Source organism: Mobula birostris, chromosome 18 (assembly GCF_030028105.1).
Source record: "Mobula birostris isolate sMobBir1 chromosome 18, sMobBir1.hap1, whole genome shotgun sequence".
NCBI lineage: Eukaryota > Metazoa > Chordata > Chondrichthyes > Myliobatiformes > Myliobatidae > Mobula > Mobula birostris.
Window position 1 is genome coordinate 11,946,361 of NC_092387.1, and position 26,293 is coordinate 11,972,653.

Consider the following 26,293-nt stretch of genomic DNA (forward strand, 5'->3'; position numbering starts at 1 on the left):
CCCTCGGGGCGAAGGTGCAAAGCACAATACCAACAGTCACACACAGCACAGGCCACATATAGCACATATAGATAATCAGTAAAGTAGGGTCACACGGAGAAATAGAGTCCGAGTCTCTAAGTCCATGAATGTTACAGCAATCTGCAGCCGAACACAATGCAGTTTGTCCTCTGCCATGCAAAGACAAACTCCAGCTTGGATGCCACCCCACACTGCTCTGGCACTCTGGCAGAGCGCCAGGCTCCCATGCCTGCCCCGAGGTGACTGCAAACGGGTGACACTCCGCTTGAGGCCTAGTCCCTGCTACGACTGAGGCCACGCAGCTCCCCCGCCGTCTGCCAATAAACTAATGAATCGGACTTGCAGTGTACCGTGCCACCTACGTCCAATGGGATCAGAAGAAATGTGACTGAGATGATCACTTGCACACTTCCTTCGCGCACCATGCCTCTCGGTTGCAGCCAGCGTCACGGCCTGCACCAAGTCCAGCTCCTTCAGTTTCTCTGCCAGTGTGTAACTCGCTGATGGGGTCGACCTGCAATACTTCCAATTCTTAATGTCCAGCAGGGTCTTGCAATCGTGAAACTATGGTTAAAGTAGATAACAACTCCTTTGGTTGACCCCGTAGAAGCCGCTGTGTCTGAGTGCACTGCCATCTTACCAAGGATTACTGCTTCATACTCTGCTGAGGCACTTTGGAAAAGTAAAGCACAATACTGGCCTCTCTCGCAGGAGGTTTCCACTGCGCTTAGCTGCGGGAAGTGTGCCCTGTGCCAGTCACACATACTCCAATGGTCAATGAGAACACAGAAGGACTCCAGTGTTTGGTCTATCTTTGTTTTCAGAACCACACCCTTCTTTTCATGAGATTTTACACTTGGAATAGAAATCAAATTTCTGCACCCTAACCTGGATTCATTTTGGATTCAGCCCATCTCCAGTTGCCCCACTTTTTCACCTCCGTCAGTTGGGGAATTGGGAACATTCACACAAAATTAAAGGCTTTCATCACACTTGCTGCCTTGCTTGAGTTCTTTATCATAGGACAGGTCAGCAATCAGTACCCATCCCTCACCCACAGTCTCCCCACAATGGCAGACCTTAACCCTTAATGACGCAGTTCCATTCTCCCAGATTCTCCCGCTCGCCCCATCCTCACACCAGAGGTTCCAGGCCGTCTTTCCTTGCCCTTGATCTCTGGGGAGTCCTCCCACCGCAGGTAATTGGGCTTTCAATCTCATCTGTTCCATTTCCATTTCTTTGGCTCTCACCCCCTCCTTCCAACCAGAACAATATTGAGGCTGCTCACCACTTCACTTTCCACCCAACCAGTTTCCACATTCCACAGACTCTGCCTCGAGGATATGTGTTTCTCCTCTCCTTCCCACTCCACATTTCATAGAACATAGAAATCTACAGCACATTACAGGCCCTTCGGCCCACAACGTTGTGCCGACCATGTAACCTACTCGAGAAGCTGCCTAGAATTCCCGACCGCATAGCCCTCTATTTTTCTAACCTCCATGTACCTATCTGAGAGTCTCTTAAAAGACCCTATTGTATTTCGAAGAGACTGTTCGCTCTGCAAATTGCTGGTGCACTCCCCCACCTCCCTTCCCATGTGGCTTCACAAGACGCAGCCCCTCCCCTTCGCCTTCTCCCTTTCTGCCTTCCGTAATTTTATAAACTTCTATCAGGTCTCCTCTCAGACTCTGCCACCCTAGAGAAAACGACCCAAGCCCGTGCAGCCTCTTGTCAGAGAACATGCACTCTAATCAAACAGGCAGAGGCTAAAAAGCAAAGCTCCAAAGATTAGGTTTCCCGCAAAAAATGGTAGCTACGGCCTAGTTCATCACGAGTAAAGCCCTCCACACCATTGAGCACATCTGCGTGAAAAGCTGTTGCAGGAAGGAAGCATCCAACATCAGGGATCCCCGATACCCCCAGGACATGCTCTCTTCTCACTGCTGCCATCAGGAAGAAGGTACAGGAGCCTCAGGACTCACATCACCAGCTTCAGGAAATGTTGTTACTCCTTAGCCATTAGGCTCTTGAACCAAAGGGGATAGCTTCACTCAACTTCCTTTGTCCCATCATTGAAATATTCCCACAGCAGGATAATGAACTTCAACATTAAGCTGCTCTTCTTCGAAATGGTCATTACGTTAAACATTTGTGGCACAGGTGTTACATGTTGTTTACCTGCCCGCTGTTAAATGTTGCTCAGGCCTCTTTCTGTGCAGACAGGGTCTGCTTCACTTTCCGAGAAGATAGAAATGGAACTGAACATGGTGCAGTTACCAGCAAACATCCTGCTTCGGTCCTGGTAGTGAAGTCAAGGTGGTTGCTGCAGCAGCAGCTAAAAAAAGTTGGAGTTCGGACACAGTTCCAGGGACAACTGTGAGTGATATGTCAGGACTTCGATCACTGGCAACTGCCCTCCAGTGTACAAAACATGGTTTCAGCCACTGGAGTGATTTCTCCTCAATGTGCTTCAATTTCAGTGTCACTGGGGCTCCTTGATGTCACTCTTGGTTCCAAAGTTGCCCTGATGTCAAGGGCGGCCACTCTCACTCCACCACTGGAATCCAGCTCTTTGCTCCACGTTTTGATGAGGTGCAGAACTGAGCTGTTTTGATGAAACTCAGCCTAGGAATTAATCTGAAGTTTAATCTTCAGCAAGTTGCTGTGAAACCACCCGACCCCCAAAAAAAGGAATTACCTAAATATTCTAAAATTTAATTTCAACATTTCTTCGACCTGTGAGATGTGTTGGACATGGGGACAAAGTTGTCTGGTGAAAACTCTGATTGATGTAGTGGATGAATGAGGAGAGGTGCAGAGGAAAGGAAAATGACGGACAAATCAGCTGACCAATGATACGAATACATCAGCTCACCCATGGCAGGAGTATAGAACCTAATTACTGCTGTTTTGATGTGGAGCCAAAGTCATTCAGTGCACATATGCCATTAGGATTCTCCCAATGACTCTACCTTTCACAGATATTGTGGGACCCTGGCAGTCAAGCTGTGGCTGGGTGGGGTCCCATTACATCCTTTGACTCAGTCTGGATCCATTAATTTGTGTCCTTTCCCACCACATGGGCAATCAGGAACATGCTGTCAACTTGGCGTTGACCTCCATTTCCATCTGCTAATAAGGGTTGGGATGGAGAGTGAGCCTCAGGGGAGCAGAATCAATGGGGCGTGAGTATTCGCATGCCGTGGTCTTTCTTGGAAGTTGACGTAGCAAGGTTGGGAGATGCTGTTGATGCTGGACACTGCAGCCACAATGTGCCAGTAGTAGAGGGGTGAGATGTTTGGGATGGGATTTCTGGCTAGCCAGCTGCTTTGTTCTGGACGGTGCCAAGCTTCTGGAGAGACCTTAGTGCAGCAGTCATCCAGACAAAGGGAGAATATCTCATCACACTTGTGCCTTCTAAAAGGTGGAAAGATTTGTGGCATTTGGAGATGAGTCACTCACTATAGAAAAACCCCAGGCTGGGGTAACTGTGAGTACGCGGGTAAAGAGTGAGTTTTAGGTTTTAATAGGGGGAATCATCAATATTGAACATGGGAGAGAAAAGTTTGCAAGTTTGAGAATGGAGCAGAGAGGATTGAGCTTTGGAAATGTGGATGGAATATCTGGAATGAGGGTTGGGGTCGGTGATTCAGGAGTCCCACAAAGTCCTGTGGTAGCTCATCCCTGGGCTGTGAGGGCATAGTCTGAGGCATAATGTTTCCTGTGCCACACGGAGAAGGGTGAACCCTGGTGAAGTGGCTCTCCTGCACTGTAGGGGTGCGATTTCCTTCTGTTCTGGGGTTTGCCTGGTGGTCTGAGTGGCTGAGACTTTTGGAGTTAAGGTTTCCCAAGTAGTTTGGGGATTCCCCCATGTTCTAGGGTTTCTAGGGTTTATGGTTCCCTGGTGGTCAGGGGACTCTCTCATGCTCTGGGGTTGGGGTTTCCCTGGTGGTCAGGGGATTTCCCCCATGATCTGATGTTCGCGTTTCCCTGATGGTCTAGTGATCCTCCCATGCTCTGGAGTTGGGGTTTCCTGATGGTCTGGTGATTCCCCCATGCTCTGGAGTTGGGGTCTTCTGATGGTCTGGTGATTTCCCCATGCTCTGATGTTGGGGTTTCCTGATAGTCTGGTGATTCCCCCATGCTCTGGAGTTGGGGTTTTCTGATGGTCTGGTGATTCCCCCATGCTCTGGAGTTGGGGTTTCCTGATAGTCTGGTGATTTCCCTATGCTCTGGAGTTGGGGTTTTCCTGATGGTCTGGTGATTCCCCCATCCTCTGGAGTTGGGGTTTCCCTGGTTGTCTGGTGATTCCCTATGTTTTAGAGTTGAAGTTTCCCTATGTTCTAGGGTTTATGGTTCCCTGCTAGTGCGGGGATTCCCCTACGATCTGGACTTGTGGATTCCCTGGTGGTCTGGGGATTTCCCCATGTTTCGGGGTTGAAGTTTCCTTTGGTTATCTGAGGATTCCATTGTGGTCTGGGGTTTATAGTTCCTTGGTGGTCTGAGGAATCCCCCGTGCTTTGGGATTGAGGGTAGTCTGGGGATTCCCCGGTGGTCTGGGGTCGGGTCAGGACACTGAGGTTGGAGGTGACCTCCCATCTTCTCTTCCAGGTTGCTAGTGGAGCCACAGTGAAGCCGTCTGCTAACTTCAATGCCGATAATGATGCTGTAATGCTGATTCGTGCAGTTGAAACCAAAGGTAGGCTGGTGTTTCTCGGTCAAATCACGTGTATTCTTCTGGGAGCTTGTTGGCGACAAAGCTACTGCTTCTGTTCCGCTGTTGAGTAAAGCGCCTCCAGGTCCACCTGGGGCCCGCTCAGCATCAGCAGAGTGCCACACAACTCCTCAGAGGCTAGATCCCCACAGTCCTGGATGATCCCCTTTGTTCTCAATGTTCCTGGTCAATCCTGACATATCTGGCTGATATCCGCATTGCTAGTGAGGACGTTCTGGCCAGTTGATGCCATTCAGCCAGTGCCTGAAGGCACCGTGTTTCCCACGTCAGCACCCAATGTCACTCTGTAAGTAATGATTCAGTAGAGCTGGGTGATCCTGAGAACCCAAGTCGGTATAAACAGATCCACAGGCCAGCAGTGTATGGATAGTCATATCCAGTCCCCACTGAACACAATCAAATACAACCCCAGTCTCTATGGACATCACACAGCCCTGTGCTGTGCAGTTCCAATTCAATCAGAATCAAGTTTATTACACTATCTGAAATGACATGAAGTTGGTTGCTTTGTGGCAGCAGTACAGAACAATGATGTCCTGTGAAGGTAGGTAGATGATCTCCCTCTACACGGACATGGATACAGCACTGTGCACACAAACCGCTCTGTACTGATCAATTCAGAGATAACACTGGTCAGCTTTCAGCCTCTGCAGATCAGCCGAGGTTGTGTATCAGCAGAGTACTCCACAACTCGATGCCCATTCCCACCTCCACAGATGCGAGAAGGACACAGCTCTGTGCCGTGGGTGCTGATGTGTTAAATGTTGCTTGTGCAGACTGCACACACGCGTGTGTCTGAAAGCTGTAATGGGCTGTCCTTGTTTCAGGCATTGACGAGCACACCATCATTGACATACTGACCCAGAGGAGCAATGCACAGAGGCAGGATATCGCCTTCGCCTTCGAAAAGAGAGCAAAGAAGGTGAGTGGCCTCCTGTGCGCTTACTGAAGCGGACATGGCAGGGTATAGATGCTGGCAGGAAGGTGTGAGACCATTGCAGACAGGGTGGGATCGCAGGAGCTGAGGGAGTGGGGCAGGACACACCTGTTACCAGGGGTGCAGTGCTAGCCCGAGCACGTCCCGCACATTTTTAAGAAAAGAGCCAAAATAAACAAGCTAATTAATTAGGTGCCGCCCAGGGTGATTTGAGTATCTCAGAAACTGCTGATCTCCTGGGATTTTTACTCAGAACAGACTCTGGAGTTTACAAAGAATGGTGCCAAAAACAAAAAAAATCCAGCGAGTGGCTATTCTGTGAGCAAAAACGTCTTGTTAAATCCACTCGCTGGATGTTTTTTTGTTTTTGGCACCATTCTTTGTAAACTCCAGAGTCTGTTCTGAGTAAAAATCCCAGGAGATCAGCAGTTTCTGAGATACTCAAATCACCCTGGGCGGCACCTAATTAATTAGCTTGTTTATTTCGTTTTATTTCTTAAAGATGTGCTGGACGCGCCTCGGCTAGCTCTGAACCACTGCCTGTTACTAGCTGAACAAACCCCATCACTGACAGTCAGCACTCCGCCTGTTACTGACTGTACCAACACCATCACTGATGGTCAGCTTGCCGCCTGTTAGTCTGTACTATTCCGCCTGTCACTGACTGTGGCCTTCTACACTACAGGAAAGGAAAGGTGAGAAGCTGGGGATTGTTGTGGCTGAGGCAGGAACTGAAGCAACCCTGCTCTGTCTGTGTGTGGTGGGGTCTCTCAGGTAGGGTGGATGAAGGACAGTAGAGCGTGCGGAGGCTTGAGTACGAGAAGGAACACACAGATCCATCACGTGGAGGGGCCTCGTTCTGCCCACAGACTACAACTGTACTGCTGTAGCCAGAGCCAGATTACCTGCGACGGGTTACTGCAGCTTCCTGGTCACCAGATCCGAGAGGATCCCAGCGAAGGCAGCAGACATATACTGTGCACAGCGACACCCCACCCTATGCAACACTCTGTCTGCCCACACTATGCAACACTCTGGTTAATGTGATGTCACACAGTGAAGCTCTGATGTCACATGCCAGGGACGGCATGTTGCCACACTCTGGAGCTGTGATGTTCCACACCAGGGCCCCCGTGACAACTGGCGCTGGTTACCAAAGACCCAGGTACTGGCAGGGACAGTCAACTGGCTGACTGGCAGGCAGCAACGAGTGGGAATAAAGTGGCCTTTCTGGTGGGCTGCTGGTGACTAGTGGCGTACCACAAGGGTCAGTGTTGGGACCACCTCTTTTCACGTTATATGTCAACGATTTGGGTGATGGAGTCGACGGCTTTGTGAACCAGTTTGAAGGCGATACAAAGATAGGTAGAGGGTCAGGTAGTGTTGAGGAAGCAGGGAGTTTGCAGAAGGACATAGACAGATTGGGAGAACGGGCAAAGAAGTGGCTGATGGAATATGGTGTCAGAATGTGTATGGTCATGCACTTTAGTAGAAGGAAGAAAGGTGAAGACTATTTTCTGAACAGGGTGACAAATCAAAATCATAAGTGCAAAGAGAATTGTGAGTTCTTGTGCAGGATTCCCTAAAGGTCAACTTGAGTCGGTGGTGAGGAAGGCAAATGCAATGTTGGCATTCATTTCAAGAGGACTAGACTGTAAAGGCAAGGATGTGATGCTGAGGCTTTATCAGGCATTGGTCAGACTGCACTTGGAATATTGTGAGTAGTTTTGGGCCCCTTATCTAAGAAAGATGTGCTGGTGTTGGAGATGGCCCAGAGGAGGCTCACGAGAATAATTTTGGGAATAAGAGGATTAACATTTTAGGAGCGTTTTGTGGCTCTGGACCTGTACTCATTGGCGTTTAGAAGAATGAGGGGGAATCTCGTTGAAGCCTATTGAATATTGAAAGGCCCAAATAGAGTGGATATGGAGAAGATATTTCCTGTAGTGGGGGAGTCTAGGACCAGAGGGCACAGCCTCAGAATAGAGGGATATCCATTTAGAACAGAGATGAGGAGGAATTTCTTTAGCTAGTGTGTGGTGAACCTGGGGAATTCCTTGCCACCGATGAAGGCCGTCACTGGGTATATTTGAAGCAGAAATTGATAGGTTCTTGATGAATAAGGATGTCAAAGGTTACAGGAGGAAGGCAGCAGAACGGGGTTAATGAATAAGGGATAATAAATCAGCCATGATGGAAGGGTGGAGCAGACTTGATGTGCCAAATGGCCTAATTCTGCTCCTATGGGCTTATGGACAATGTGATGTCACAACCTGAGTGACGTGATGTCACACCTTGAATAGTGTGATGTCACACCCCAGGTGAAGTGTGTCACACCCGGGGGGGGGGGGTGATGGTGCACCCTGCGAGTGAAGTGACGTCATGCCCCGGGGCGTTCAGTAGTGAGCTGCAAGTCTTGGTACTGATGCTGGACACTGACCATGGGATGTCCTTTGTTTCTCTGCAGAAGCTGGAGGATGTTCTGAATGGGGCCCTCAAGGACCCACTGAAGGCCGTCATCCTCGGTCTGATGAAAACGCCAGCCATGTATGACGCTGTGGAGATGAAGAAAGCGGTGAAGGTGAGGATGGATCAGGGTGACGGGTTCACCCCTGTGCAGTCCCCATGTTGCCATGCACTTGCTGAGCCATAAGTACCCATGTGGAACAAGGTGCTCTGGTCTGCGCCTAAGCCTGGGAGGGTGGAAGAACCAGCTTCATTAACGCCAGAGCGTTCAGATTACATGGACAATAATCCTGCACTTCTGGTGCTTCCTGCTGTGCTTCAAGGTCAACAGAGCTGACCTTGGGGATTCATACACCGCTGTGATGTTAAAACAATTGTAAAACATTATACACACACACACACACACACATATAAACACACGTATACTCATGCACACTAACTATTAAACATACATAAAACACCTGTATATATACACACCCACAAACACACATTCACCTGAACACACACATACTCGCCAGCATATGATCACTTACTTGCATATACCACCAGTGTATACACACACACACACACACACACACACACACACACATAGATAATTACACGTGAGTACACACTCTCTTTTCCACAAACTTGTACGTGTACCCACCCACAGACACATCCTTTTGCTCGTGCATACACAGTAAGAGCACAACAGACACTCATGTAGTCAGACTCGCCGATCCCTGGCCCTTTGCTTGTCCTGTACAGGAATCTGTACCAGGACCTGTCCTTACCCAGTGACGTTGATTGGAGGATTGGGCACAGTGAAAGGTGACCTTATTGAATGTTTCCCCAGGAGGTGAATTACTGAGGGTGAGGGAAGTGTGTGGTGACTCTCTGCCCTCCTCAACACCTCTGAGACCAGTTGGCATCTGTGGAGATACCTCTTTAACAGTGCTCTCTCAGACTAACTGAGGTCCCAGTTACCTCTTGCTGTGCGGGTCTCCTGCTTACCTGCCAGCCCCTGACTCTCAGAACAGATGTCCTGTCCCCTGTTCTGTAGAGGATGAGCTGACCAGGACACAGAAAGGTTCAAGAATGTGCTCAGAGCTTCCCGGAGGGAGTTAGCATTCCCTCTGTTACCTGGGAACCTCCGCTTCATAACCGCACAGAGCATAGATGGAGAGGGTGGAACAACACAGAGGTCCTGCCTAACCTTCACAAACCACAGCACACCCCCCACCCCCACCGTCACCCACCTCAGCCCCCACCATCACCCCCCACCCCCCCCGTCACCCACCTCAGCCCCCATTGTGGGAGAGTCTATAGCTACCACAGTGTCCTTATAGGTCACTCCGAAAACCAGGGAACAGGATACCATAAGACCACGTGATGTAGGTACAGAATTAGGCCATTCAGCCCATCAAGCTTGTTCTGCCATTCGATACTGGCTGATTTATTTTCCCCTCTCAACCCTATTCTCCTGCTTTCTCCCCGTAACCTTTGACACCCTTACTAATCAAGAACCTATCAACCTCCACTTTAAATATACCCAATGATTTGGCCTCCTCAGTCATCTGTCGCACAGACTCACTGCCCTTTGGCAGAAGAAATTCCTTCTCATCTCTGTTCAAAGGGATGTCCTTCTATTCTGAGGCAGTGCCCTTTGCTGCTTGTCTCCCACTATCGGAAACAGCCTCTCCACGTCCACTTTATCCAGGCCTTTCAATATTTGGTAGCTTTCAATGAGATCCCCCACCCTCATTCTTCTAAACTGCAGTGAGAACAGACCCAAATGCTCCTCACACATTAACCCTTTTATTCCCCAGATCACTTTTGTGGGGATTCAAAAGTATTCCAACTTGAACTTGTAAACCTCCTCTGGACTTTTTCCAATGCCAGCGCATCCTTTCTTGGGTGTGGGACCCAAAGCTGTTCACAATACTGCAAATGTGGTCTGACCAATTCCTCATAAAGACTGAGCATTACATCTTTGAGTGGAAGTGAGTCAGCCGGGATCCTGAGAAGGTGTGTGAGAGAGGATTAGTACAGGCAGCCCGGGCATTTGCAGTGACACAGCTCTGATCTGCCATCTGCTGGCCTTTAGCTGTGACTGCAGGAGGTTGGTTTGGTTTGAACAGGATTTTCAGCAGGAGCAAAGTATCACAGATGCTGAGAATGTGAAATGAAATGAGGCAGAACGCTCAGTGCGTACAACTGAAGTTTGTTGGCATGGAGAGGCACTTCTCACAGGAGTTGCAGGGGTTCCTCAGGACAGTGTCGAGAACCAGCTTTTGTCAGCTGCTTCATCGGTCACTTTCCTTCTGTCATGAGGTCGGAAGTGTGGACGCTCACCGGTTACGCTTACAGTTCCTCAGCAGATGACGCAGTCCACGTCTGTGTGCAGGAAGATCCAGGCAGCATTCAAGGCACGGCACCTCCAGCAGGTGAAAATAACCCACTTACCTGAGCATTAACCCCAGCACCAATACCCCAGGATTCACCATTGACCAGAAATTCACTGGTTCAGGCTATGCGAGCAGGTTGGAGATCTTGCGATGGGTGACTCACCTACTGACACTTTCTGGCACAGGTCAGGAATGAGATGCAGCACTTTCCATTTGCCCCGAGGAGGGTCGCTCCAATCACACTGGGGCTGGACACCTGCTTGATTGTCACTCCCGCTCTCCCCTGTTAGGACACACTGGGTGAAGTGTGTACCGTTTACCAGTGACACAAGCTACTCCAGCAGCGCTGCCCAGACCTGAACACCACCACACGCAGGTTCCCCTCCAAGCTGTGCAGCACCCTGATTTGGAAATACCTCACTGGTACTTCGACGTCACTGGGTCCAAATCCAGGAACTCGCTCCCTGAGAGCGGAGGAGGACATTTCATCGCCAGGTCTTCATGGGCATGTCAAGGATGGGCCATAAACGCTGGCTCAGACAGCAACACCAAAATCATGAGAGTGAGTTAAAAGCTCAGAGGCAAGTATGGAGAGAGAAAGAGGGCAAAAGTGTCCACCAATTCTGATGAAAGGTCATCAACCTCAGACATTAGCTTAATTCTCTCTCCACGGGCGCTGCTTGACCTGATGAGTGTTTCCTGCATTTTCTGTTTGGTAACTGTTGTAGTCTCTGCTCAAAATGTTTTATGGTGTACCTCTGATAACTTATGATTTTTCTTTCAAAAGTGATCCTTAAGATGTATTGTTGACAGGGGCTGGGAACAAATGAAGCCACTCTGATTGAGATACTGTGTTCTCGTTCAAACAAGGAGATTGAGGATATGAACAAGGCTTACCAAGAAGGTGAGTAAAGTGGCAGGGGCGGGGGCAGGGGAATGCTGAGCAAACATAGGAGAATTCTCTGTCCATTGCAGTAATTGTTGAATTATAGGACAGGAAGTTTTGACAGATGTGACAGGTGTATGATCCAGATGATCTTGAGGGATTAACGTTAACATCATCCTCAGCAGCCTATGCCCATGGTAGCATTGTGTTATGGACTCACAGCATCTAAACAGGCCCTTCAGCCCAATGTCCATGCCAAATGTGCTGTTCAGAGAGATAATCCCATCTGCCTATGTTTGGCCCATAACCATCTAAACTTCTCCTATCCAGGTAGTTATCTAGATGGCTTTTAAATGTGTCCAGCTCAACCACTATTTTTGGCAGGTCTTTCTAAATTCACACCACCCTATGCGTGAAGAAGTTGCCCCCTCATGTCCTGTTCAAACTGATATCCCGCAGGTAGAACCCAAACGCCCATCTTGGACATTCAGCGACATGACCCCCAGTATCAACATTGTGGGGAAGGTCACCATTGTTCCAAACCAGGATGTCCTTTGCATGTACAGTGCCCAGAAGAGAATGCAGGATTTGGAGTGCAATGGATCTTCATACTACTCCACCATCACGCTCACATTTTGGAATTGCAGAGAGATTGAGAGTGAGGGGCAGGTATATAACCTTGGTGGGACGGTGAATAGGTTCGGTCTGGAGATGTTGTAAATGTGTTAACACCACTTCATGTAGCTTCATAATGTGATACAGCCCAGATAATGAAGTCGCGCTGAGTTCATTGTCATGTGGTGAGATACAGGTACAATGAAAAGCTTATAGCACAGACACATCGGTTCAGACAACACCCAGAACAGAACACCAGGCAGTGATGAGAGTAAAATGGGCCATACACAACTAGACACTGGTACAAAAAAAAATCAGTGACATGTCTGCATTGGCAAAAAGTGGTCCATCATGTTCCATTGCTGGGGTAGGGTTAGAGTTGTGCCAATCGGTTCAGGAACCTGATGGTTGTATGAAGGTGGTGCCTGAACAGGGTGGTGTGGGATTTCAGGCTTCTAGCCCAACTAACCATATTACAAATCTTTACAGTTAACAAGAAAAACATGGTAAATGATATCAACGACGACACTTCAGGAGATTTCAGTAAGCTTCTGTGTGCTTTGGCCAAGGTAACTTCCTACATTTATTAAACCTGAGTTGTGTATTCCTGCTCCCTGTCTGTTAAGCTCATCAGTGAGGTATGGAACTGAAAGCTCTGTAACGTGGATATTGGGAGGAATGTAATCATGTAGTCATAGCTAGCAGACTTAGAGAGATTGGTAAGTAGCTGGGGATATTTGGCAGTGTGTTGCAGGAATAGGCATCCGTAGGAAGAGGGTGAGGGCCCATCAGAATTAGGGCCAGATTCTTTGGGCACCTACTCCACCTTGTACCCTGACACGTTCCTCAGCCTCGGCAAATTCCCACCAAATCCACCTTGCTGATCACACAGGAGAGAAGGAGAAAGAGAATGATTCAAGAACTGGAGCCACAGGCAGGCAGGGCAGGAAGAGCAACGGAGAGGGGAATTGAAGTGAGCTGCATGGGAGGAAGAGGGGGGAACAGTTGTCCCGAGGGGGAGGGTGCAGCGAGTCTCACAGAGCTGAGTGTGACAGAAGTTTACTTCAGCGTCCTGCTTCTGTTCGTACACTGTATGGTTGTGTCTACCAATTAGTGACTCAGCTTCTCCTTCTTGCCCATAGGGTACCCGTCCAGAACCATCCAATGTAGAGGATCACGAACTGATTGACTCCGATGCTAAGGTAGGTGTCGGGCATGAGTCCTGCTTACTGACACCGATCAACACTGGCATAGTTACCCGCGATGTTCTGTGTTGGAAATGGTTTCGATCTGGGTCACTATCCATGAGGATTTAGTGCATCTTGTTATGAAGCCTGGTGTCAGGTTTCTTGGGGTTTTAATGCAAAGTGTCCAAGGATTTTGTCTGATCTCCATTGTCAGAGGGGTTTAGCCACTTGTCTTGTGGAGGTCATGCCCAGTGCAAGGGGTGATCTCCAGCCCACCAACGGATCGAGAAGGTTGACTGCACACCCTCAGAGTCCGACAACCCCAGTCAGATTTGGGTGAGTTGGTGGTCATTCCATCAGCTATCTCCAATGGGTCTGACCTGGTACAGACACACTTAACCCTGTCCTGCAATGAAGACCACAAGCACTGGTTGGGGATGGGCATCAGAGGCCTGTGGAGGTGTGCGAAACCATTCTCCAGTCACCCCTCTCATGTTTGACTCTGCAGGTACTCAATGAAGCTACAAAGCAAAAGAAAGGAATAGACACTGCAAAGTGGATCAGCATATTGACCGAGAGGAATATTCCCCACTTGAGGAAAGGTAACAGGGCCACTGGCAGGTGGCCTCTGCATCGTATGAAGAGAGAAGGCTGGAAACACTCAGCAGTGCAGGCAGCCTCTGTGGAGAGGAACTGAAGAAATAGACACTGCAGGAACAGACAGGTTCTGCAGGAACATATGGACGCTGTAGAAACAGACAGACTGACTCAGTAGGAACTGACAGACAGATACTGTTCTCTGCAGACACAAGCCCCAATATTGATGAAGCCTGCATAATGCCTGGATTAAAATCATCTTCTCAAACCGTGAGAGGGCAGGAGTAGGAATGCAAGGATCCAGCTGAGGCTGAGATACAGAGGGTTGCTGCTGGTGGAGTGTGAGGAGCTCCCATCTACCAAACCAGCAGAAAGACAATCGATAGTCTATATATCTGTGTAGAGTAGAGCGAAAGGAAAGTCCAGCTCAGAGAGGAGCAGTGTGAAGAGGTTTAAGTTCACGGGGCACTGGCACCAGCTCTGGCGGAGAGGCAGCACTTCAGATCTGGTAGCTTTTACTCAATGTAGGCTGGGCTGGAGTTGCTGTGAATTGAATAAGTGGATGATAGATTGGCTTTTAAACGAAGTAGCTGGGGAGAGGTTGGGATTCAGGTAAGGGAATGTTTAAGAGTTTAATTGTATTGATGAGGAGTGTGACAAAAGGTGGCAAAGCTGCAAAATGAGGCAAAATGGTAAAAGACATTGATATTGGAATCATTAGTATCTGGACCAGCTGGATAAGTGGGCTGAGGAATGGCAAATGCAGTTTAATAATAATAGGTGCTAGGTGTTGCATTTTGAAAATTCAAACCAGGGTAAGACCTACACACAAACTGCAGGGCCTTGGGAGTGTTGTAGAACAGAGCAGATTAAAATTCAGTAATTAGCTCCCTGAAAGTGGAGTTACAAATAGACAGGGTGAGAGATTCTATTGCAATTGTACAAGATGTTGGTCAGACAGCACTTGAAGTATTGTGTTCAGTTTTGTTCACCGTGCTATAGGAAGGATGTTTTTAAACTAGAAATGGTGCAGAAAGGATTTACAAGGATGTTTCAAGGACTCAAGAGACTGGGTCATAGGAAGAGATTGGACAGGCTAGGGCATTTTTCCTTGGAGTGTAGGAGAATGAGGAGTATTTTTATGGAAGTATATAAAATCATGAGGGCCATAGACAGGATGAAAGCACCCAGTCTTTTTCCCTGGGTTGGGGAATCGGGAATTAGAGAGCATAGATTGAAGAGAGAGGGGAAAGGTTGAAGAGGAACTTGAGGGGCAATTTTACTACAAGGAGGGTGGCTCATCGATGGAATGAGCTGCCAGGGGAAGTGGTTGACACAGGTACGTTAACAACATTTAAAAGATAGTTGGACAGCTACATGTATAGAAATGGTTGGGCCAAACATGGGCAAATAGGACTAGCTTGGATGGGCATCATGGTTGGCATGAACCATTTGGGCCAAAGGGTCCATTTTCATGCTAAGCAACTCTATGACCCCATGACCCTAAGATAGTTAAACTATCTAGAGGTAACTCCATCCAATCTAACGGCTAATACAGAGACATGGCAGCTGTTAAGCAAAAAATGGGAACCGAATATTCCATGCTGAAGGTCAAGAGAGTTCGCTCTGACATTAATGGAGGAAGATAACTTCGGGTGAGAAATTACTTCTCTCACAAGGACAGAAACTGAGTATTTTCCACAAGATAGGAATCAGCAAGGGAAGCAGTTCATCATGGGTGACATGTAAAGGCCCCTAACAGGACTAACAGGAGTTAAGTCCTTGTACTATGTCTAGACGTTCACATACTGTTTGAGAACGACACATTTAAGTACAGAACTAGTATCAAATTTAAATGCAAGTAAGTAGAAATGAAGAGCAGGTGTTGTTCAGGTGAAATGAGAAATTAGTTAAAAAGAGGTGATGGGAGGGGAGCAATAATGGGTTTGCATTATTGTCAACAGATAGACAGTCAATTCAGGAGTAAAGACTACACATTACTGAAAACTGGTAGATGGTGTTATATTGAAGGCAAAGACTAGTAAAGTTGTAGAGGAAGGCTGGAAGATTGGAGAGATTAGAAGCCACCAAAGGGTCACTAAACATTGATGGAAGAGGCAGAAAATAGAACATCAATGTAGTAAGAAATGAAAAAAACACCAGATTGTGAAGTGCATAAATGGGGAGACATGTCAGAATGTGGACCTTGGAGAGTGGGGAGGGAGGAAGTGGTAGAAACACTGAGCAAGCAGTACAAAACCAAAGGCCAAAGCAAAGTAAAGAACTAAAGCAATGTATGAGAGAAAAGCAACAACATCCTCACCTGAGTTTTCCTTTGACTAGTTTTCCAGCGATACAACGTCTACAGTCCCAGAAGTATCAACGAAAGCATCAAGGATGACATCTCAAAAGATCTGAGGTGTAATCTTTTGGCTCTGGGTAAGTCTACTGCCTCACACCTTATCTTCTCCATTCTGAATGCCGCATGTTGCTGCTCTAGGTGTAGGGCGTTTCGAGTTTGGAAATTGCCATCAGCTCAGATGTGGTGGGAATGGAATTGCTAATGTCTGGAGGGCCCAAAGGTTTGATCCTGTCACCTGCCACAGTGGTCCAGGTGAGACCCAGCACCCATTCCTGGGATGATCGTTTCCAGGCTTGGAGAACTGACTGGTTATGGACAGTGCCCAGCTCCCACTGATTGGGATTGTTAGGATGTCGGTGAGGCTCAGGCTGCAAGAGCAGTCCTGGCAGTGACCCTGACACCTTCAACATCAAGGTGCCGGTCAAGTTTATTGTCAGCTCCGCAAGTCCACGTCCGCACAGGTGCGATGAAAACCAGTTGCAGCAGCATCACAGACACATCGATTTTCTTCGGGCGGTGGTACTCTTACTGCTGTTGTGCTGGGGCCCAACTGATGGAGATAACAGAGCAGGTTGGGTGATGGTCACTGGAACCGATCATGCCCTGGCTGGGATATCCTTCTGGTCTAACTGATGGATACTGTAAGCTCATTGTGTTGATAATGTTGGTGAATGTCCACAGTTGGACACCAAGCTCTAAGTCTTTGTTGTTGTTCTTACAACAGTGTACAGGGGATGGGTCCGATATCAAACAACTGTTATGAAAATGTTCTGTACCGAGTATACAGCACCAGCCTCTGACAGTGGAGGTCCACACTTAGACCTCCGTCTTCCCAACACTCCACCTCCTATTGAGACTGACCACGAGATCCCTAAAGTTAACTACGCCACTCGCTGACGGGAGAGTGAAAGGGAGCAGTGCCCATGCCAGCGGGGAGCTTGCCAGTGGAGAGTGCCAATAAGTGGTGCAGAGACAGAAGGGAGATGAGGGTGTCACATTTTGCAGCTGGGTTACCATCAGCTTTGTGACCTCAATTGTGAAGTAATTAAAGAGTTCTCCCACTTGCAGCCAATTCGCTGTTTGACGGTTGACTTGCATGGTAGAGCTTGTGTTGTCAGCGTGCTGACTGAAGGTGGACCCCTCACGATTGCACGAGCCTCTTGCCAGTGAGTGGTGGGTAGGAGGGCCTGAGTTGAAGCTGACTCACTCAGTCGTGTTGCATTTATACCGAGGTGCTGACCTTCCGCCAGAGTTTCACCTCCTTGCGGTGAGCTGTGTGTTAGGTGCTGTGCTCTGACTGCTCGGCTGCGTGTCAATAACAGCCCCTCTCTCTATCTCTTCACAGTGCAGTGCATCCAGAGCACTCCCGAGTTCTTTGCTGACAAGTTGTCTCCGATTGCAAAGGTAAAAGCTCTCAGCTTTGCTAATACTTAGAGTCGCACAGAAACAAGTCCTTCAGCCCAATTGGTCCGTGTTGACCAAGACTCCAGTCTACACTATACCGTTTGTTCATGATTGGCCCATATCCCTACAGACTTTCTTACCCACATACCTGTCCAAGTGACTTTTATATGTTGTAAATGTACCTGCCTCAACCACTTGCTCATTCCATAAAAGAGCCACCCTCAGGTTCCTATTGAATCTCTTTGCTCACACCTTAAATCTACGTCCTGTTGAGCAGTCACTAGAGCACAAATGCTGTAAGATAGAATCAGCAGCTGCTTTGCTGGTTGTGTTTCGTAAGCTAAACTGAGCTGTGTAATCTGCAGAACGACCTGAAGCGGGATGTATTAACGAGGATCATGGTGTCACGTTGTGAGATTGACCTTCTACTAATCAGAAAAGAATTCAAGAAGAAAACTGGCAAATCTCTCTACCAATGTATAAAGGTGAGTGTCTGCCTGTTGGGTGTTGCTGCATCTCTCTGTGTGTTTGCCTTACCTTGGAGCATCCTAAGACTATTAGAGAAGGATTGTATTTGTAGTTCAGTCTCTGGATCAGTTTGTCTAGTTTACCTCATGAGTAACAGAGGCAAAAGTTGAAAATACAGGATATACTCAGTGAGTCGGGCAGCATCTGTGGAGAGAGACAGAGGAGTGAATGGAAATGTTTGCGATGAAGAGAAAGTGGGAAGGAGGAGAAGAGAACAAAGGGGAAAGGGGTGGAGGCAGGAGATGAAGTGATAGGGGAGGTGATTGTGCAAGCTAGCAGCGGTCCAGGGGAAGAATGCAGGCTTGTTGTTTGATGTTGTGGAGGAGTTTAGGTCAGGGAGGCGAACACTAGAAAGGCTCCCTCTCAGAGACCTGAGCTCTCCGGGTTTGGAAGGCCGAATCACATGGAGCCTGAGAAAGCAGAGGCTACTTGGCCGATTGTGTCCATCTCTGCCAGACACAGGCTTTGTGTCATCCCGCCTCCCAACTCTCAGCCCATGGCTCTGTCTGGTGGAAGTTTCATAGGGGAAAGCTTCTGCCTGCACACCACAGACCCCGACAAAGTTCTCACCTCCTCTCGAACGTTGTACTGACTAACATCACCCAAATGCAAAGTGGCCTCTCCAATAAGATGTTCAGGCTTGTTAGACCGCATAATATTAAACACTGTAACTCAGTTTCTTCTTGGGCCCCTTGGTCATATTAGGTTTTTGTCAGAGTATTGTAATGTTTGTCAGAGCTAGAGATACCTTCTCTTTCAACTTTGCGATTTACCCACTTTCGATGGTGCTGCTCAACAAAAGTGCCTTCCCTCTTTCTTTTTTATTAATGCTTTGCATTCTTCCTCCCAGTTGTTATCACAACATGGCCTTCCTTGACAACAGGTATTCATTCAGAACTTTACATATACTCTGCTCCACCTGCAAGGCTCACTCCTTCCATTCCCTTCAACCCTTAGTGTATTTATGTCTGTATTTATTTATATGTATGTATACGTATGTATATATGTATTTATATATTCATTTATTTATGTCTGTAGGCTTTCTTAGAATTTATTCATCAGTACTTTATCGCACACCTTCGTAATTTACTTTTTCATTTCTTCCCTGCACCTTCTGTTCTTTTTCAGACTTCCTTCCTTGTCCGTCATTGTTCTGCCTTTCCAGCTTTATTCTGCCCTGTCTGCTCCTTACCGTCCATCCCTAGATGGTTTGGAATTGGAAAGGTTTCCGCTGCTCTGTGGATGAGAGTGTCTCTCCCCGATCCCCTCCACGACCCCTCCCACTTCTCTACCACTGGTTCGCATTCCGTTCACTTTTGCTAAATCGTACCTCAGCTGAGTAATGCTGGCCTTGTCCCACTCTCAAACTTCCAGTCTTGGTCCTTTTCTGCAACTATACGGAATGGAAGGAAATTAGAGTCGCTGCCCCCGTACACCACTCCCAAGGCGATCCTTTCCACACCTGGGATCATTCCACGAAACTAATCGAATGCTCCCCTCTTACTGGGCTTCCGATGCACACATTAACACCATGAAGTATGATGTACAGAGCGGTGGGGTTAACTTTTCACTCTGTGCCCTGTGGTGTATGTTCTACCTCATGAACTGCGTACGTGGTGCAATGGTGGGTGGTAGGTGGGACTGTTGAAGGAAATCACGCAGATGCTGCTAGACCCACTGACTTCCTCCAGCAGATTAATTGCTGCTCCTAATTCCAGCCTCTGCAGTCTGTTGTCTGGTGCTGGGAGCACAATAACTGCCCCGTGTGGCTGGTGGTCTTGGGGTAACTACTTTTCTTCTCTCTGCTGTAGGCTGCGACCAAGGATGACTACGAACGGGTTCTGCTGGCTCTCTGTGGAGGTGATGACTAAATGCAATGTTCGCGAGGGATCGTACTGCAGTATCACCCTCCTCTCATTCCCGATGCGGGGCGACTGGATATAGGTTGAACCACTTAACCTACACATACAAAATGCTGGGGAGACTCAACAAGTCAGGCAGCATCTATGGAGGAGAATAAACAGCCGATGTTCCAACTGACACTCTTCATCAGGACTAAAGGCTGTGATGAAAGATCATGGCCTGAAACATGGACTGTTTATTCTCCTCCATAGATGCTGCCTGACTTGCTGAGTTCCTCCTGCATTTTGATTTTGTTGCTCAAGATTTCCAGCATCTGCAGAATCTCTTGTGTTTTTGAAACACTTAACTCTCCTCATTTTGCTGTGTAGCCACAAAATATTCCAACAGTGTGTTATCATGCGATTGTAACAGAAAATTCTTTGTGGTCAGTCAATAAAGATTTTAAAATACTCGGCAAGGCCACCTGCTGTTGAAGAAACTCAGAACTTAAAGCAAAACTTTGGGTTTGAGTTTCTGCCATTTGGTGTTGGGTTACATTGGTTCAACATAACTTGTTTCAGATGCATTGTGAAGGATGAATGTGGCAGAACAGAACAGGCTCAATGCACTTGAAAATTACAGTACTGTGCTCTAATATGTACCCACCTAGCAGCAGGATATGCTTTTAACCACAGTTCTTCTATGTGAAATAAAAAAAATGGGATGATTACTGGAACACTGCCTTTAATGACAGTGGAACACACTGTCTTTAATCTGCTGGAGCTACTCAGTAGGTCGAGCAGCAGGTCGAGAGGGAAAGGAATTGTCAAAGTTTCGGGTTGAGGACCAAGAGTGGAGAGGGGAGATGGCGTTGTAAAGAGGGGATGGGGTGTGGTGAGGCGGGGATAAGGGTGGTTGGTGGACTGAGGAGGTGAGAAGGAATGAGAGCAGGCAGAGAAGAGGAGGGCGGAAGATGGGGACAGAAACAGGCAGGTGATAGATGGAGGCAGAGAAAACGGTCGGATAGAGTGGGGTGTGAAGGGAAAGGAAGAGCAAAGGCGGAGGGAGCTGCTGGAAGACGCAAAGCAGGAATGCGACGGCAACCAATGCTGGAATCTATAAGTAAGGAATGTGATATTCCGGGAAGAGTGGAATCTTGGAATATTGAATGCTGTTCAATATTGTGAATAATTTGGGCCCCATTTCTGTGGAAGAATGTGCTGTACCTGGAGAGGATCCAGAGGAGGTTGACAAGAAAGATCCCAGAAATAAAAGACTTAACACGTTCGGTGTTTCTGGGGCTGTAACTCGATGGAGTTCAGGAGGATGAGAGGGGATCTCATTTTAAATTCACCAATACTGAAAGGCCTTGAGAGAGTGGACACAGAGGGACAAAGGTGAAAGAATGGGATTAAAGTAAAAATAATATCCTAATTGAATGACAGGACAGACTTGGTGGGCCAAATAGTCACACTGATTTTTTGATGGGCCAACAAGAAATATTGCAGCCGTGGGACTTATGTTCTGTCTAAGGCAGACTGACTGACTCAGTTCAATGAAGGGAAGATTGAAATCACAACAAATTAGTGACCTTGAGTGGAAACATTCACAGCTAATGGATAGAACTATAAAATGTGCAATGGAACCTTTTTTTTGAGCAGCGGCCAATCAGCAATTGAAAGGGTGAGAAGACGCAGTTCACTCAGGTTCGCTGATTGCCTGCATAAGACATTGGTTCACAGCCTTTTTGGTGCTCTGAGAAGCAGCCAATCAGTGATTGGGACGGATTGGCAAGAACAGATTAAAATAAGGCGGGGACAAGGGGGAGAGGATCTGCTGGACTGAGTAGTGTTAGAGTGGAGACTTTGAGGCTGCAGTGAGGAGAGGCTTAAGTGACAGAAAGCAAAAAAGCTGTAGGTAGATTTTCTTCCTCCTCCGTCCCCCCACCCCCCGCCAGTTTCTTTATAGTTTTCTTTCTTTATATGAGAACAGCTAGAACAGTAGAGATGCCAGGCAGGGTAGTTGAACACCACTCTTATGGGATGTGGGAATGCAGAGAGACCTCCTGAGTCCCTGACGACTTCACCCGCGAGAAGTGCAACCAGCTGCAACTTCTACCAATCCGCTTTAACTGGATGAACTCCAGATCATTTGGGAGGTTGAATGGGTGATAAATAAATGCATCCATTAGTCTTGCGAGACCATGGATCTGCGCCTGGAAAGTCTTCAGGGTGCAGGCCTGGGCAAGGTTGTATGGAAGACCAGCAGTTACCCATGCTGCAAGTCTCCCCTCTCCACACCACCGATGTTGTCCAAGGGAAGGGCATTAGGACCCATACAGCTTGGCACCGGTGTCGTCGCAGAGTAATGTGTGATTAAGTGCCTTGCTCAAGGACACAACACGTTGCCTTGACTGGGGCTTGAACTCACGACCTTCAGGTCGCTAGTCCAATGCCTTAAGCACTTGGCCACATGCCCATGAATGGGTGATAGATAGGACATATAGAGAAGTATTTACACCCAAGATGCAGGACACAGGAAACCGGGTGACAGTCTGGAAGGGGAATGGTTAAAAACAGTGCAGAGTACCCCTGTGGCCTCCCCCCAAAAACAGTAAAACCACTTTGGATACTGTTGGAAGGGATGACCTAGCAGGGGAAAGTCATAGTGGTTGGGTCTCTGGCACTGAGTCTGGCTCTCACTCAGAACGGTGAAGAAGCAAGTTGCGGTGATAGGGGATTCATTAGTTAGCGGAACAGAAAGGAAGTTCTGTGAATGAAAATGAGATTCCCAGATGGTATGTTGCCTCCTGGGTGTCAGGGTTTGGGACGTCTCAGATCAAGTCCTTGGCATTCTCAAGTGGGAGGGTGAATAGCCAGAGGTCATGGTCCATGTAAGTACCGATGAGATGGGTAGGAAGAATGATCAGGTTCTGCAGAATAAGTTCAGGGAGTAAATATTAAGTTAAAGGACAGGACCTCCAGGATTGTGATCTCTGGTTTGCTACCCATGCTACATGCTAGTGAGGGCAGGAATAGGAAGATTATACTGTTTAAAATGTGGCTAAGGAGTTGGTGTAACAGGGAGGACATAATATTTTTGGATCATTGGGTTCTCTTCCGAGGAAGGTGGGACCAGTATAGAAGGGATGCCTTGCCCCTGAACTAGAGGGGAACTAATATCCTAGTGGGAAGGTTTGCTAGTGCTGTACAGGTGGGGGTGGGTGCTGGTGATGTTTAGACTGGTTGCAGGGGGATGGGAACCAGGGTGCCAGAACAGTTAATGGAGAGGCTGTGGAGACCTCAGACTAAGTCGGGAATCAAGAGGTTGAGCATAGTGCCACTAGTGTCCTGAGCTGCATATATTTCAATGCAAGGAGTGTAGTAGGAAAGGCAGATGAGCTCAGGGCATGGATCAGCACTTGGAATTATGACGTTGTAGTCATTAGTGTGGATTGGAGGATAGTGAATGTCGTTCCGCTGTTTAAGAAAGGCTGTAAAAATAAACTAGGAAGTTAAGGACCAGTGAGCCTGACATGAGTAGTGGGAAAGTTATTGGAAGGTATACTAAGGGACTGGATACCTGAGTACTTAGATAGACACGGACTGATTCCAGATAGTCAGCGTAGCTTTGGGTGTGGTAGGTTGTGTCTAACCAATCTTATAGATTTTTTTCAAGGATGTTACCAGGAAAGTTGATGATGGTAAGGCAGTGGATGTTTTCTACATGGACTTTAGCAAGGAACTTGACAAGATCCCACATGGGAGGTTGATCAGGAAGGTTCAGTCATTTGGCATTTAAGATGAGATCATCGATTGGATTAAACATTGGCTTTGTGGAAGAAGCCAGAGAGTGGTAGTAGATGGTTGCCTCTCTGACTGGAGGCCTGTGGCTAGTGGAGTGCTGGTCCTATTACACAGTAAAGAGCAGGGCACTGAAGAGTGTGGTAAAACAAAGGGATCTGGGAATACAGGTCTATAATTTATTGAAAGTGGTGGCACAGATAGACAGGGTCGTAAAGAAAACTTTTGGCACATTGGTCTTCATAAATCAGTGTATTGAGTGCAGGAGATGGGATATTATGTTGAAGTTGTATAAGACATTGGTGAGGCCTAATTTGGAGTATTGTGCACAGTTTTGGTCACCTACCTGCAGGAAAGATGTAAACAAGGTTGAAAGAGTACAGAGAAAATTTACAAGGATGTTGCTGGGACTGGAGGATTTGAGATACAAGGTAAGATTAAATTCATTAGGACTTTATTCCTTGGAAGACAGAAGACTGAGGGGAGATTTGATAGAAATATACAAAATTATCAGGAGTTTAGTTAGAGTAAATGCAAGCAGGCTTTTTCCACCGAAGTTGGGTGGGACTACAACTATACAACTAGAGGTCATAGGTTAAAGGAGAAAGGTGTAAAGTTTAAGGGAAACATGAGGGGAAATTTCTTCACTCAGAAGGTTGTGAGAGTGTGGAAAAATCTGCCAGTGCAATTGGTGCGTGCAAGTTTGATTTCAATGTTTAAGAGAAATTTGGATAGGTACATGGATGGTAGAGGTACGGAGGACCATAGACCGGGGTGCAGGTTGATGGAGTAGGCAATTTAAATTGTTTGACATGGATTAATTGGACAGAAGGGAATGTTTCTGTCTTGTATTTTTCCATGACTGTATGCTTAGCAGGCACAACTGACCAGAATCCAGCTCCAAGATTTGCCCAGGATTGGTTCTAGATAGGGCTCCAAGCTTTTTTGATGCAATAACCACATTCCCTCCCACCCCAGTCATTCTGCTGTCCAGCCCGAGGCTGACAGGATGTCACAGTCACCAATTATGTCAGGATGTCACCCACAATGTCACAGTCACCAGTGATGTCAGGATGTCACCCATGATGTCACAGCCACCAGTGATGTCAGGATGTCACCCATGATGTCACAGCCACCAGTGATGTCAGGATGTCACCAATGTCACAGTCACCAGTGATATCAGGATGTCACCCATGATGTCATAGTCACCAGTGATGTCAGGATGTCACCCATGATGTCACAGCCACCAGTGATGTCAGGATGTCACCCATGATGTCACAGCCACCAGTGATGTCAGGATGTCACCCACAATGTCACAGCCACCAGTGATGTCAGGATGTCACCCAGATGTCACAGCCACCAGTGATGTCAGGATGTCACCCATGATGTCACAGCCACCAGTGATGTCAGGATGTCACCCATGATGTCACAGCCACCAGTGATGTCAGGATGTCACCCATGATGTCACAGCCACCAGTGATGTCAGGATGTCACCCATGATGTCACAGCCACCAGTGATGTCAGGATGTCACCCATGATGTCACAGCCACCAGTGATGGCCACCCTACCTCCACAGCGCATGTCAGAGGTCCTGCCACCTTTTCACTGGTCCCAGCTGGTTTCTCTCCACTGGACTATGAAATTGCAGTCCTTGGTCCCCTTCCTGCTGTATATCAGTCACCAGCTCTGCTGTACGGCTGAAGGTGTAATGCAGGGTTTGTGCTCAGCACGACTGCATCTCCCCAGCTGAAGTAAGCTGCAGACGAAGCAGGTCAAACATCGGTACTGTACTGCAGGTTTAGGGAGGAGCTTCATGGGGATGTTGTCAGGACTCCAGGGCCTGGGTAACAGGGAGAGGTTGGGCAGGCTGGGACTGACAGGTGGACTTTATAACGTGAGGGGTGTAGATAAGGGTGAATGCACTCAGTCCTTTGTGGTGTGTGGGTGTATGTGTGTTTGTGTGCGTGTGTGTGCACGCGTGTTGTGTGTGTGCGCACACGTGTGTGCATGTGCGTGTGCATGTTTGGGGAGCGACGAATTAAACCAGGCCAGACCAGAAGGGAGGGAAGACTGGGAAGAGGTGTGGGCAGAGGGGAGAAGGACAGCTGGGTAGTGAGGCAGAGGGAAGATGCGGGGTGGGAGCAGGTTGGGAGCTCGGAGCAGAGTGGGTGAACTGAGCACAGGGACACAAGGAAGAGCCGAGGTATTTCTGCCCCAGTGCATCTGGGTAACACAGGAGGGCATGGATTGGGGGGGTGAGGGGGAGGGAGGCTGTGACGCTACCAAGCAAAACGTCAACTCCCACAAACTGACACCTAATCAGAGAAGGAGATAAATAACGAGAATCCCCTCCCACACATCAAGTGTGTTCATCAGTACTATTGTAAAGTGCTAACCACTGCCTACTGCAAGTCACATCCGAGTTCTGTACAGAGTCATACTGTAAAGGCCTAGTGGGATATAGACCAAATGTGGCAAACGGAACGAGCTCAGGAAAACACCTTGGTCGGCATGAATGAG

General features: G+C 47.9%; 1 protein-coding gene across 2 annotated transcripts in view; it reads left to right on the top strand.

Moving 5' to 3' along the window:
- LOC140211945 (annexin A2-like) overlaps positions 1-20,443 on the top strand; it is a 29,972-nt gene extending 9,529 nt beyond the window's left edge. For both annotated transcript variants that reach the window (XM_072282216.1, XM_072282217.1), the window contains 11 exons: positions 4,636-4,723; positions 5,587-5,681; positions 8,164-8,277; positions 11,363-11,453; positions 12,540-12,619; positions 13,193-13,252; positions 13,746-13,839; positions 16,178-16,273; positions 17,542-17,600; positions 17,966-18,085; positions 19,940-20,443. In XM_072282216.1, coding sequence (XP_072138317.1) covers positions 4,636-4,723; positions 5,587-5,681; positions 8,164-8,277; positions 11,363-11,453; positions 12,540-12,619; positions 13,193-13,252; positions 13,746-13,839; positions 16,178-16,273; positions 17,542-17,600; positions 17,966-18,085; positions 19,940-19,999 — 957 coding nt within the window. In that variant the 3' untranslated portion in view covers positions 20,000-20,443. The remainder of the gene's footprint in view (positions 1-4,635; positions 4,724-5,586; positions 5,682-8,163; positions 8,278-11,362; positions 11,454-12,539; positions 12,620-13,192; positions 13,253-13,745; positions 13,840-16,177; positions 16,274-17,541; positions 17,601-17,965; positions 18,086-19,939) is intronic.
- Positions 20,444-26,293: the final 5,850 nt, after the last annotated feature.